The following is a 13,636-nucleotide window of genomic DNA, read 5'->3' on the forward strand; positions in this document are numbered from 1 at the left end:
ATCCTTGGACAAAGCGATTGAGTTGGCTCAAGCGACTGAAAGGGCTGAATAAAATGCTTTTGTATTACAAACGGGCAAAGCGAGGCAGCTGTGGCAGAAAATGGCAGCTGCTTGAGCTTCCCAAAGCAAGGGAGCAGTAGATCCAGAGAAGAAAAAAAAAGTGACAGGCAGTCATAAGGATTAAAGGCTTGAACTGTTGTGGGGGAGAGCATTCCCAAGGGAGATGCAAATGTAAGGAATTCATGTGTTTCAAATGTAGTAATAAAGAATATGTAAGCTAGACACAGAGTCAAACAGTCTACTCCAAGTTCCCAAAAAGAAATTTGGAGACTCCACTGAACAAGCTCAAGAAAGATCTTATGGAAAAATCACAAGTACACAAGCTTAACCTGGTGAGATTAAGTAAAACACCCCACATTGAGATAGTCCTTGTCGTCAATAACTGTCCGCTTAAATTGGGGGTTGATACAGGGGCGGCTGGCACGGTAGTGGGTGAGCAAACACTTAGGAAGGGCTACAGCAGGGCAGCACGGTGGCGCAGTGGGTTAGCCCTGTTGCCTCACGGCGCCGAGGCCCCAGGTTCAATCCCGGCTCTGGGTCACTGTCCGTGTGGAGTTTGCATATTCTCCCCGTGTTTGCGTGGGTTTCACCCCCACAACCCAAAGATGTGCTGGTTAGGTGGATTGGCCACACTAAATTGCCCCTTGATTGTAAAAATGAATTGGGTACACTAAATTTATTTTTTTTAAAAAGAAGGGCTACAGCCTGTGAATCTCAGAACGTCAACCACCTTCGCCACCTATAATGGTGAGGAGGACTGAAGATATTAGGGATGGAATCCATACCAGTATCGTACCAACAGGAGTCAGCCTAGCTGCCTTTAATCATAGAGCAGCCCCACAGGGTGGGATCAGGTGAAGAAAATCAAATTGAATTGGTCAAAAATATTTGGCACCACCGAAGGACTTTTCAGGAACTCCTGCAGAAATACCACAAGGTATTCCAGAGAGAGTTAGGATGCATCAAAAGAGTGAATGCAAAGATCTGTGTAGAGCGAGAAGCAACACCCAAATGTTTTCACACCACACTGATGCCTTATGTTCTGCACCAAAAAGTGGAGGTGGAGCTGAACTGCTGGAAGACCTGGGGGTAACTCACGGCCTAACTGAGATGATCATCTGGGACAACGGTACTGCATTCACAGCCGAAGAATTTCAACTTGTCATTAAGTCCAATGGGATCCAGCACATAAGGACAGCCCCCTCCCATTCCACATCAAACAGGCTGCTTGAAAGAGCAGTCCAAACGTTCAAAGCATCATTGAAAAAACAAGTTCATCGGCAACTCCTGCTTTGTTTAGCAGACTTCTTCCTCTCATAAAATTCAACCCCCTATACCCCCTACACCATGACTGGGATCACCCCGGCTGAGTTGTTAATGGGCAGGTGCCTCAGAACCCGGCTTGACCTCATTTTTCCAAAATGTTCGGGGAGGGTGGTGGTTATGCAAACTTCAGAGAAAGGTCACCATGATATAACCAAGAAGAACAGGTCATTCCAAACAAAATAGTTACTGTGTGCGCGATATGTGCACCCAAAAAGCAGCACACCGTGGCGCAACGTAGCCGGTAACTGCTGGAAGAACCCGTACCCAAGATCTACCCAGCTCACCAAACCTCACAAGATCTAACGCGATCTCCGAGACGTCACAGTGTGAATCCAACCCATTCTGGGCAGGATCACTTTTTGGCAAATCTGCATAATAGAGACACAGTGGGTTGGATTCTCCCAAAATTAGATATGGGCCGGACTCTCTCAGCCTACGCCAGGCCGGAGAATTGCCGGGCTGGAAGCGAATCACGCGACGCCGCTCTGACGGCGGTCCGCCAATTCTCTGCTCACGCGACCCCCACAGCGATTCTCCGCCCGGAATGGGCCGAGTGGTCCCGCCAGTGGCATCCACGTGTGGTCTAACCCGGTGGGACCTCGGGGTGCCTCCGGGACGGCTAGTGGGGGGGGAGAGGGGGGTCCGACCCCGGAGGGGGGGGGGGGGAGTCCGACCCCGTAGGGGGGGGGGGAGTCCGACCCCGGGGGGGGGGGGGGGAAGTCCGACCCCGGAGGGGGTGGACCTCGGCTGTGGCCTGGCCCGCAATCAGGGCCCACCGATCGGAGGGCCGGCCTCTCGGGCTGGGGCCTCTTCTGCTCTGGCCTAGTCCCTGTAGCCTGATGCCATGTTGCGTCAGCGCCGGTGCGGAGACAGAGGCTACCGTGCATTCGCGCCAGTCGCAGCGCATATGCGCAGACCCGAGGTGCACATTTGATGCCGGTATTGGCAGCTGGAGCGGCGTGGGTCATTCCAATGCCATGCTGGCCTCATGCAGGACTCGGAATAGCTCCTCCTGAGAGCCTGTTGTCGCCGTTTTACAACGGCGTTTATGACGGCGTCAACACTTAGCCTCAGGATCAGTGAATTCTGGATAAAAACGAGGTTTACTCACGAAATACCTATGAAAAAGTTGACCTAATTCAATGCCCTGCAGGGTGCTAGCAGTGACTCGGAGTAAATCTCGCAGCTTTAGCTGCAGATACGGGCCCCCACACTTCCGGTTTGGAGTCCAAGTATGTGCACGGCGGTGGCCTCCAGCAGCCGCGCCGAGCTCCATGGCGGACTCGGACCGCGGAGCCACACAGAGAAAGGAGACTCCCCCAGATCAGCTGTGCGCCCGAGCCTGAAACCGCAGATCATTCCCCGAGACTCAGTCCCCGGCCGCCTATAAGTTCCCCCCTGGCCTGCGATCCCACCCCACCCCCAGCCAGGGCGGCCGCGGACTGAGTCTGCTCCCGCCATGCCAGCATCCTGTACGGAAATAGGTGGTTAATTCTACACCGTCGGGAACTCGGCCAGTCGGGAGCGGAGGATAGCTGTGGGGGCCTCTGGCAATGGGCCTCCAGCCACATGGTGTACTCCGCGGTCTCGCCAATTTTCGGGGCCCAGAGAATCGCCAACCTGGGCCCGATTACGGTGTGAAAGTAGATTCTCCGCCCCCGCGCCGGCCGCAATTGTGGCGCGGGGCTGCGGAGAATCCAGCCTAGCTAGTCTAATATGCAATTCCCTGAGGTAACCAAGGCATTGGGATCTATCCCTTTCCCGTTGGAGACCTCGGGCGCGTGTAATTCAGTACTAGTCTCCACAAACGGGGACCAGATGGAACCGCACTTGTGCGGTTCTCCCAGGGGATTGGAGGCCCCCAGGTGAATGTCCTCTCAGCAGTGTGGTACCCTGGCACTGCTGATGCCACCTGGGCACCTTAGCACTGCCAGCTGGGAGCTGCATTGCCAGGGTGGCAAGCTGTGACTGCCAAGGTGCCATGCTGGCATTTTTTGCACGGTGATGATCAGGCCGAGGGGTGCCCCCTTACAGTGAGTTGGGGCTTGGGGGGGGGGGGGATTGGGGGGGTCGCGTTGGGGACTCAATGCACTGAAGAGCTTTGGTGAGCAGGTCTCCTCAGTGCAGGAAATGCGACTAAATGCGGCCTTAGCCACGCGTTCCCAATGAGGTCCCTTATCGAACCAAAGCCATGCTGGATAGAGTTGTGTCTCTTGGCACTGCGAGCACCGGGAAACAGGCAGCTAAACTTGCTTGCTATGGGACATGGTTCCCATTTGGTTTGATTGGGCCCTGTTTGTGCGAAACCTTGGTGGAGGACCAGAATGGTTACCTGGGAGAGTTGTTATCAGGACGAAGGCAGTATCCTGTCATAGACCTACATGGCCGTGAATCCAGAAAACATATTGATCATTTGAGAAGGAGAGAACTTATTGCCCCACAATTGGGTGGGTCGACCCTATCCCAGCTACCAGTATACCACTTGCCGAATCAGAGATGTTAGAACAGAGACCTTCTCAAGGGGAATAATCAGAGGCCACAGAAGGAGCTGAAGAAGTAGTCAGTACTGCCCCTACTTCGGACTCTACCAATTTTTATGCCTTGCTGTAGACTTAGACGCCTCCTGTCTGGAAAAGCCAGTTGCCAAGCTGAGACTTTCAGCAAGAGTTGTGAAGTCACCTCATAGATTTACCTTATGAACTTTGCTTTAAGCTCCCTTTCTGTAACTCTCTTTGTATAGAACTGGAAGGAAGAGTTTTTCTGCTTTTGTATTTCATAAATCTGTTAGGAACATATGGGGGAGGCATGTTGTAATGTGGCCTCTTTAAGGGGGTGATCCTGCCTCAGCCACATGACAGGCCCAGAGCCTATTGTACAGAGTACACGATTGTTAGTCTATCAGCTATTTGGGCACGAACCTGGCTGTTAGGGTTTTGTCAGAGTTGGCTTGGGAGTCGAGGGGATGAGTCCTGTGTAGTAGTTGTCTTGTTCCATATATAAAATTATTCTTAGTTAAATAAATACCCATTGCGATTTAATACTGGCTCGACGCTTGCCTCATAATGCAACAAATTCATTCTCCGATATGAGAACAGAAAGCTCAAGCCACTGTCAATATCAATGTCAAAATGAGTACCCAAGTGAAGCTCAGAAGGTGAGTAAATCACGTAAATAAATGGGAAATAACTTATTTCTTTCACAAGTTTTGGAGTCAGCAGTAAGTTAATAACAGACTCTGACGTGTGAACCTCAAAAAGGAATTTTTCACCCACTACCTTTCTTTCAAAATCTGAAATTTCTCCTCTCATTTGCCAATACGTCTCTGTATATAACATACATGAGTTTTGCATCCATATTTGCACTGGCACATTGACAAAACCATAACAAGAAATGGGGTGGAATTCTCCGTTTCTGAGACTAAGTGTTGATGCTAACGGAGAATTCATGGACATTCATGACAGAAAATCTGCCGCCACACCTAGAATGATTCTGCCACTATTACGGGGCTGGCAACAGTGCCGCGTGGAACACAATCGATTACAATGTAAAACGGCCGCGGGATTTGCTGGGTCAGTGATTGACACTCCAGAGGCTGACAAGCTGCAACCCCTTATACACATTTCAATCCCCCCACACACTCATCCCAGCCAACAAGATGGCACTGGTTGCGCAGCAGCATGACCATAGAGCTGATGGATCAGCTGCGGCCAGATGGCAACCAAGGGGGGCGGTGGACACCTATACTATCCGTGGCACTAAGTTCAAAGTTGGCTGTTAGCTGCATGGCTGCCTTGCCAGCTGCGGCAATGGTGTTCTGTGCCTGTCCACCTCGATCCCACAGCCCACCTCCTGGCCATCCCCCACTACTCTCCCCGACCCTGGCAGAAGCCCCCCCCACCCCCCCCACCCACCCCCCGGCCAGCAGCACAACTGTCAGCAAACTATGGCAATGTTGCCCTCTCTCTCCTTCAGCAGCCACCATGCCTGTTTCACGATTTTTTAAAGCTTAAGTGAACCACACGGTCAGGAACTCGGTCTATTGGAGGCGGAGAATCGTGGAGGCACCGGAGAATACCGGGTCGGGCCTGCTAATGATATGCAAATGGTGTCTAATGTACATGCGTTCCGGAACGCATCGATGCCACTGTTGAGGTGTTGGAGCGTCGGAACCAATTTTCCGCTGTAGCCATGCTGGCCACGCAAAATGGACACTGAGCCAAACCAAAATGGAAGACTGCTGGGAAACAGACAGTTTAGCCAGAACAGCAGTCTGCAAAGAGCAGTTTGCATTCTGCAGCAGCAGAAACCAGTTTGGGCTCAGGTGAAAAGACCTTAGCTAGGTGCAAATGGCAAAACGCTTTGCATGCTAATGAGGCCATCAGACTTGAACACCCACACAATAGATACATTTGGTTCTGAATGGACACATTCTAATCAAGACCCAGACATCGAGGCACCAGAAACCTCCAAACAAAAGGACATAAGAAACGCCCCCTCCATCACGGAGACCCCCTCGCATTGGGGAATTAATCCAGTATCGATAAGAAATTGATCCAATAGGTAGAGCCCGCCCGAGAAGAGGGAAGGACAATGGAACCCCTATAAAAGATAGGGACCTCGTGTTGTCCGGTCTGTTAAACCCGTGCTCCGGCTCTGACTGACATCGCGCATCCTGACTCCAGCCGTTGAGCACCAGCCGCCGAAACCGTAAGTTCAACGCTCGCTACGCGATCCAAGCCCACTAGACTCCCAAGTACCAGAACGCTTGCTGAAGGCTGCAGACAAAACCAGGACGAAGGCCTCGTTCTCTGACCTTGCCTGTTCCTGTTAGATAAGTATTCTGTTTGCTTAAGTTTAGTTATAGCTTAGTCTCTTAGTGTGTGCATGAGTATTTATTATAACTGTATAATAAATATTGATCGTTTGAACTTTACTAATCGGTGTATCGTCTTTATTACTTTGAACTTGACCTTGGAATACTTGTGACGTTGCCTATACGGCAACTGGCGACTCCAGAGCTAAATAATTACATAGAACAGAGCCTAGCAGTGTTAAGCACACGTCGAACTCGGAGGCGTGTTAATACACTCCAATAAACGCGTTTTACGCCCATAGTAAAACGTGCAACACCGCCCAAATTGACTTTCCCAATTTTAGCGTCGGCTAGTGGAGGATGCCGCCCATCATCCTTATACTGCTTTGGTCCCGAGTTAAGTTTCTTCTTTGTAGGCTGTTAACCAGAGGCCCTGGAGCTCGGTACAGAGCTAACACTGGCACTGCTCTGTCCTGGCCTAAACTCTCCTTCGCAGCTCTCACCTGCAGATTCTGTTGTGAGATCTTATCCAGTAGGTACTGTCCCTGTGTCTCCGGCCATCTTTTACTTGTAAGGAAACGATTAATCTTCACAGTCCTCTTGCCTTGCTTGCCAGGAACTCAAAAAAAGAAGTGCTCCTCTGTGATTTGGCACCAAATCACGTCCATACAGGGTACTTGACGCCCTTGACATCAAATGTATATACAAAGTGCATGACCTGCTCACTATTGCTGCTTCTCGCCGGAAGATTGCACACAGCCTCAAATCCTTCTCCTTTAGAAGGTGGCCGTGGATACCACTCTCAACAAAAATGCCGCAGCAGCCGTTGGGTGCTTTTCCCACAATTGGGGCCATCGCGGGAACTATCCATCCGCAACCTTTCCGATATACGCCCATGACCCACCAGCAAACCCAAGCTTTTGAAAACCCTATTCTAGACAAGCCAATGGCAGCATTTACCTGATTAGAGTTAAGAAACAAGAGAGCCGCCATTACATTACTGAGTGCTTCTCTAGAATATCAATTACTGGGAAAGATGTGGAATTTACATAGAAATTGTTGAAAATTGGAAAAGCGATACAGCTGTGGAGTGGGCACTCCAATTAACTTAACTGGGAAAGTAAGATAAAGTACATGTAAATGGCAGAGAGGGGAGAGAGTTTTTAAACTGAGATTCAGGAGAATTTTCTTGATTATTTCTGACTAAACAAAGAAAGAGGCATAGCTGGATTTGATTCGAGGGAAAGAGGAAAGTGGATTAATTGTCAGTACAGAAACATGTATGGAGCAGTAATCATTGTATTATATGGTTCAAGTTGGCTATGGAAAAAAACAAGCAGCAATCTGAGTAAAAATATTTATTTCGAAGAGGATAATTTTCAGCGGGGTGAGAACAAATCTGGCCGAGGTAAATTCGAATCAAAGATTGGCAGGCCAAAACTGTAACAAAATAAGGGGCTGCCTTTAAAAAGCAGGTAGTCAAGGTACCGTCGAGCTCCATTCCAATGCAAAGGAAAGGGTAAACCAAATAGCACCAGATCTCCCTGGGTGAAAAAAGAGATAGGGAATAAAGTGGAGCAAATAAGTGGAGGGAATACCGTGGGGGGGGGGCAGCACGGTAGCATGGTGGTTAGCATAAATGCTTCACAGCTCCAGGGTCCCAGGTTCGGTTCCCGGCTGGGTCACTGTCTATGCAGAGTCTGCACGTCCTCCCCGTGTGTGCGTGGGTTTCCTCCGGGTGCTCCGGTTTCCTCCCACAGTCCAAAGATGTGCGGGTTAGGTGGATTGGCCATGCTAAATTGCCCGTAGTGTCCTAAAAAATATAAGGTTAAGGGGGGGGGGGTTGTTGGGTTACGGGTATAGGGTGGATACGTGGGTTTAGAACATAGAACATAGAACAGTACAGCACAGAACAGGCCCTTCGGCCCTCGATGTTGTGCCGAGCAATGATCACCCTACTCAAACCCACGTATCCACCCTATACCCGTAACCCAACAACCCCCCCCCCCTTAACCTTACTATTTTAGGACACTACGGGCAATTTAGCATGGCCAATCCACCTAACCCGCACATCTTTGGACTGTGGGAGGAAACCGGAGCACCCGGAGGAAACCCACGCACACACGGGGAGGACATGCAGACTCCGCACAGACAGTGACCCAGCCGGGAATCGAACCTGGGACTCTGGAGCTGTGAAGCATTTATGCTAACCACCATGCTACCATACTGCCCTTAAGTTTGAGTAGGGTGATCATTGCTCGGCACAACATCGAGGGCCGAAGGGCCTGTTCTGTGCTGTACTGTTCTATGTTCTATGTTCTAAATAAAGAATGTATATAACAGATGTTAGGCTGATAATACAAGTGAGAATAAGTTGAATATAGAAAATTCAACAGGAAAGTGAAAAAGATAATAAGGGAGGCAAAGCGAAAATATGTGAAGAGACTAGCAGCGAACACACAAGGGAATCCATAAGTCATATATTGGCATAAGAATAATAAAAAAGGTAGTTAGAGGAGGTGTAGGTCTTGTGGTGCAGCAGGTAGCATCTCTGCATTTGAGCCAAAAACTGCAGGTTCGAGTTCCACCCCAGGATTTGATGACTAAAGAAGATGTATTCACAACATGGTAAAGCAGGTTGAGTGCGTCAACCTGCACATTCTTCTAAACACACCAGTGGCTGGTGGTAAGAGCGGGAAAAACCCTGGTCAGCCACGATAGATGTGGAGTGGCGCTTCTCAAACAGTAAGTACCGTTGACAGCATAGCGACCTGTTCCGGGAATTACTTGCAATAGAACCAGACGAAAGTCTGCCTTTGTGCCGCCCACAAAGATTTAGTGAGCTCTATGGTGTTGATCATGACCTGACATTTACTCTGGCATTGCCCACAGGGAATCCTGAGGATTCAAGAAATGTGAATTCACCAATGAGGCTCACCAGCCAATCAGATTTAAAAATTGAGACAGCATCAACACAGCAGGCCATATGGCCTCCTTCTGTGCTGTAAGCATTCTGGTCAGAATTTTGCATACTTGGGGAGGCTTTCCAACTTCGTGAAAATGGTGGGGGAAGCACAGATCCAGAAGTGCCGCCCCCAAACCCAGTCTGTGCTATTTTTGCAAGGGACCGTTGGGGGCAAGTTCTAATGTGCATGCCTGTGGTTCACATAGGAAACTTTGTGTGCTGAAATGCAGCTGCCTCAGTCAGATGTGATTTTGGCTCGTGAGATGTGCAAAATGTGACTTGTGCACTTTAGACCTGATAGAAGGCCCAAAGTGGCTCAAGTTCTTTGAAGAGGTAGGGTAGCCTTTTGGAGAGTTCAGGTGAAATTTTTGATATGGACCTGGGCCACCTTTGGGAGAGGTAATGGGTGCGATTCTCCGCTGCCCACGACGGGTCGGAGAATAGTGGGAGGGCCTCCCCGCCAATTTTCACGGCCTCCCGCTATTCTCCCCCCCCCCCTCCGGCCGCCCACCCCCGACACGAATCGCTGCTCGCCGTTTTTTACGGCGAACATCGATTCTCCGCAGGCCAATGGGCCGAATACCGCGGAGTTTCACGGCCGCGATCACACCTGCTTTCAGCGTTCGTGAAAACGGCCGCAAAGTGCCCGTCCCGGACAACCATGGCACCGATGGCATGGGCCTGCGATCGGTGGGCACCGATCGCGGGCAGCGGGTCCGATACCCACGCACTATTTGTTCTTCCACCGCCCCGCAGGATCAGTCCACGGGGCGGCTGAGGGGCATGGCGGCCCACGCATGCGCGTGTTTGGCGCGTCTGCGTGATGACGTCATCCGCGCATGCGCGGGTTGGAGCCGTCCAACCCGCGCATGCACGGCTGACGTCATCGTGGGCGTCAGCCGCCGTGACTCTTGGCGGGCGGAGTTAGCGACGTTCGCTAACTCCGTGTCGCCGTGATTCCCCCGGCCCCGATACTATCCCCGCCGGGGGGGGTGAATCGGGTCCCGGGACGGAGCTCCGAGGCTGGCGTGAAACACGGCCAGTTTCACGCCAGCCTTCACGGCACGCCGGATTTGCGGAGAATCGCGCCCAATGTGTCATTTAGGAGAGAGAAGGTGCCCTTTGAGAAGGGTAAGCTGCCCTTTTGGATTGTTGAAAGTAGACATGAATGTGTCGAAACGTGCATACACTCATTGGAACTGTCTAGTTAATTGGAATTGTCAAGATAACTATTAAAATAACTTCAAAAGAACTATCAAAAAAACTGGCAATGGAACTGTCAAGCTTTCAAAACAATGAAATTTACTTCCCTTTAAATAATAGAAAAAATGGCTGCAGTGTTAAAAACATCAGTGCTTGCTATTTCACACTGCCTATTGACATCAGACTGAGGGTTATCATGACAGGATGACCAAGCTACATGACCAAGTTCACAATCTATCATTATCATAGTTGGGTGAACTGTCAGCTCACAGTTTGATTGATAACTCTGTGGATAGGATTTTATGGCCTTTCCCATCAGTGGGATCTTTTGATCATGTTAAAATCGACCCCCCACACTCTGTTCCCTGACAGCAGAGTGGGCGATTCTGTGTCTATTTTATGAGCGACCACTGCAACAACACACCCTGTGGGGATCAGGGACAGGGACTTCTGGATTTGACTGTGCATGTGTGAGTGGCTGAAGTTGCTGTCAGATTTACACAGTGTGGCAGCGCTACTGCACACAGTTTCTCTGAATCACAAATGCATATTTTGATGTAATAATATCTTTAAAGCTACAGTAAAATTTTACATTATTCTTTGATTAACAAGATGTACTACCGAATCATAAAATACATTAGACCACCAAAATAACATATGCTGGCCTCTCATGTTATTGCACATAAGCTCCATTGATCATTTTTCTCTCCTGCATCTGATAATAATTTTCACCCATTACACACAGGTAGTAAAACATCTTACACCATTTGTTTGGTGTAAATTTGTCAAAGCTCCACTGCTGGGACAAGACAACAAGTAAACTAGTTTCCACAGATGGAACAAATATGTAATGTTAACTTTAAAAGGTACCGCCAGTTAATCTATAGGTTAACTTGTATTTCCCAATGTTTGGTTTGGGCTAGTGGCCCACAGCATACTTGTTGCACTCTGAGAAGAATCTATTCAAAATCCTAACACTTTGCTGCAAAAGGTCGATAAGGTTAAAATACATTCGCAATTTTACAGAAAATGTGATTAATTAAGAATTTATATTTTAGAAGCCTATTAAATATGATTTTTATAATGCCTCGTACCTTTTTGACCTCACATTTAATGGCCAATTTCAGTCGACTAAGACTCGGTCGAAAGTGTAGGTGACTGCTGGAATTGGTTTCCACAGTCCCGTTCAAAATGGCTTCCACTTCTTCTGTAATCCGGCACAAGTCTAGAAGTCCAACAACAAAATCTTTGCATTGCATAGATAATTTTTTGTAATCGTTCTGGAAAAACACAAATATGAAGCAATTAAACTGCTGCGAGTCTTGACTTGAATGCTTACGTCCCCTTCCACTAATAGGTCCCGAAATTCCTCAGCACACAATTCCACGGGTTACATTAGAAATTGTACTGACTGGTGCTCTCTGGTCCTGATCTGGTTGAAGTTTACAAAATCAATGGATAGAACCTAATTTGTGCGGGACCAACAGATGCCAAATGCCACAACACTACTTTTTCACACCACCTGCCTCATGAAGTTAGATATTCTATGGATTATGTATAATAGATATGGCTAAAATTTCATAATTGGTAGTTTAGAGCTCGCACTTTTGTCCTCATGTGTAGTTTAGTCCTTTTCTTGAAAGAGTAATGAATGTTTAAATGTATGGGCCAGGGTGATACTAAAATATACATGGTTATATTTTCTTCACTGGAAGTTTGAAAGGGTTCCTCCTTTCTCTCATACAAAAGTAAAACACTGTTGATGTTGCAAATCTGAAAAACAGGTTGGCAAGCTGAATTTTAACTCTAAAAAATGGGCAATTAAAGTTATAACACAGATTAAAACGGCGCCAGAAAATAGGGCAGCAGGCGTCAGGGCGGGTTTCGTGCCTCTCCCCGGGATTCTCTGACCCAGCGGGGGGGGTCGGAGAATCCCGGCCAATATGTAGTTGCAGAAAGCAACTAGGAAGGCAAATGATGTTTTATTGCAAGAGGATTTGAGTACAGGGGTAAAGAGGCTTTGCTGCAGTTGTAAAAAGCCTTGGTCAGGCCCTACCTGGAGTACTGTGAACAGTTTTGGACCCCTTTATATGCAGGTATATGCCTCTCCATTCACCTGAGGAAGGAGCAGTGCTCCGAAAGCTCGTGTTTGAAACAAACCTGGTGGACTTTAACTTGGTGTTGTAAGACTTCTTAATGTGCTCACCCCAGTCCAACGCCAGCATCTCCACATCATGAGATTAAGGGGACAGCTGCAGCCTGTATAATTCTGCATAATTGTCCTTTATAGTGTGAGTGTGATAAGCAACATATATAAATATGCTACAGTCTTTGCGTAAGGGTGGCACCCTGTTGGAGCAGGATTTGTCTCTCCAGCATGCTTGTGAATAAAAGTCTCTCTCACCATAACTTACAGACCTCAATGGTTTCAATCTTTTACCACAACAGAGGAGGGAGCGGGAGCGGGAGGCGCACCGAGAACCAGGGGACACAAACTCAAAACAAGAGGTACGCCATTTAGGGTTGAGATGAGCAGGAAATTCTTTACTCTAGAATTCCCTAGCTCGGAGGGCTGTGGAAGCTCAGTCATTAAGTATGTTGAAGACAGGAATCAATATGTATAATGGGGGGATTTTACACGCGCCCCCTCACCGTGTTTCTCGGCGACGGGAGACAACCCCCTGTTGGCTGGAGACAGGATATTCTGCCCCCCCCCCCCCCCCCCTCCCCGCTGTCAATGGAATTTCCCACTGAACCCGTCCGAGCTGCCGGGAAACCCATGGCAGGGATTCACCATTGGCCAGATTGAAAGATCCCACTGGCAAGAACGACCGGGAATTTGATGAAGTAGACAATCAGCAGTAATCTAGTTGAATAACAGGACAGGCTTGAGGGGCTGAATGGTTTATTGCTGTTCCGATGGTTCTATGAGATCCCACTCCTATCATCATCTGCTCCCCCAATCACCAATTTCTCCCACAGACTACAAACAGCTTCCTCAACCAATAACTCTCCTCACCCTGATTACACCTGGGCCGGGATTTTCCCCTACCTGGTAGGGCGGGGGGTCCCGGCGGGACGGAGTGGCGTGAACCACTCGGGCGTCGGGCCTCCCCAAAGGTGCGGAACTCTCCGCAACTTTAGGGGCTAGGCCCGCGCCGAAGTGGCTTCCGCTCCGCCGGACAGCGCGAACGGCGTTTGCCGCCCCGCCAGCTGGGGCCGAAAGGCCTTCGCCAGCCGGTGGAAGTCCGCGCATGCACCGGTGCGTC

The 13,636-nt window shown here is 49.2% G+C and overlaps 1 protein-coding gene across 1 annotated transcript in view; it reads right to left on the reverse strand.

Moving 5' to 3' along the window:
• The window catches only part of LOC119977838 (short transient receptor potential channel 6-like), a 128,919-nt gene that overhangs the window by 97,598 nt on the left and 17,685 nt on the right, over positions 1-13,636 (reverse strand). Inside the window, exon 2 of the mRNA XM_038819076.1 lies at positions 11,462-11,647. Within this exon, the coding sequence (XP_038675004.1) occupies positions 11,462-11,647 (186 nt within the window). The remainder of the gene's footprint in view (positions 1-11,461; positions 11,648-13,636) is intronic.

This window comes from Scyliorhinus canicula, chromosome 14, assembly GCF_902713615.1.
Source record: "Scyliorhinus canicula chromosome 14, sScyCan1.1, whole genome shotgun sequence".
In the NCBI taxonomy this organism is placed as follows: Eukaryota; Metazoa; Chordata; class Chondrichthyes; order Carcharhiniformes; family Scyliorhinidae; genus Scyliorhinus; species Scyliorhinus canicula.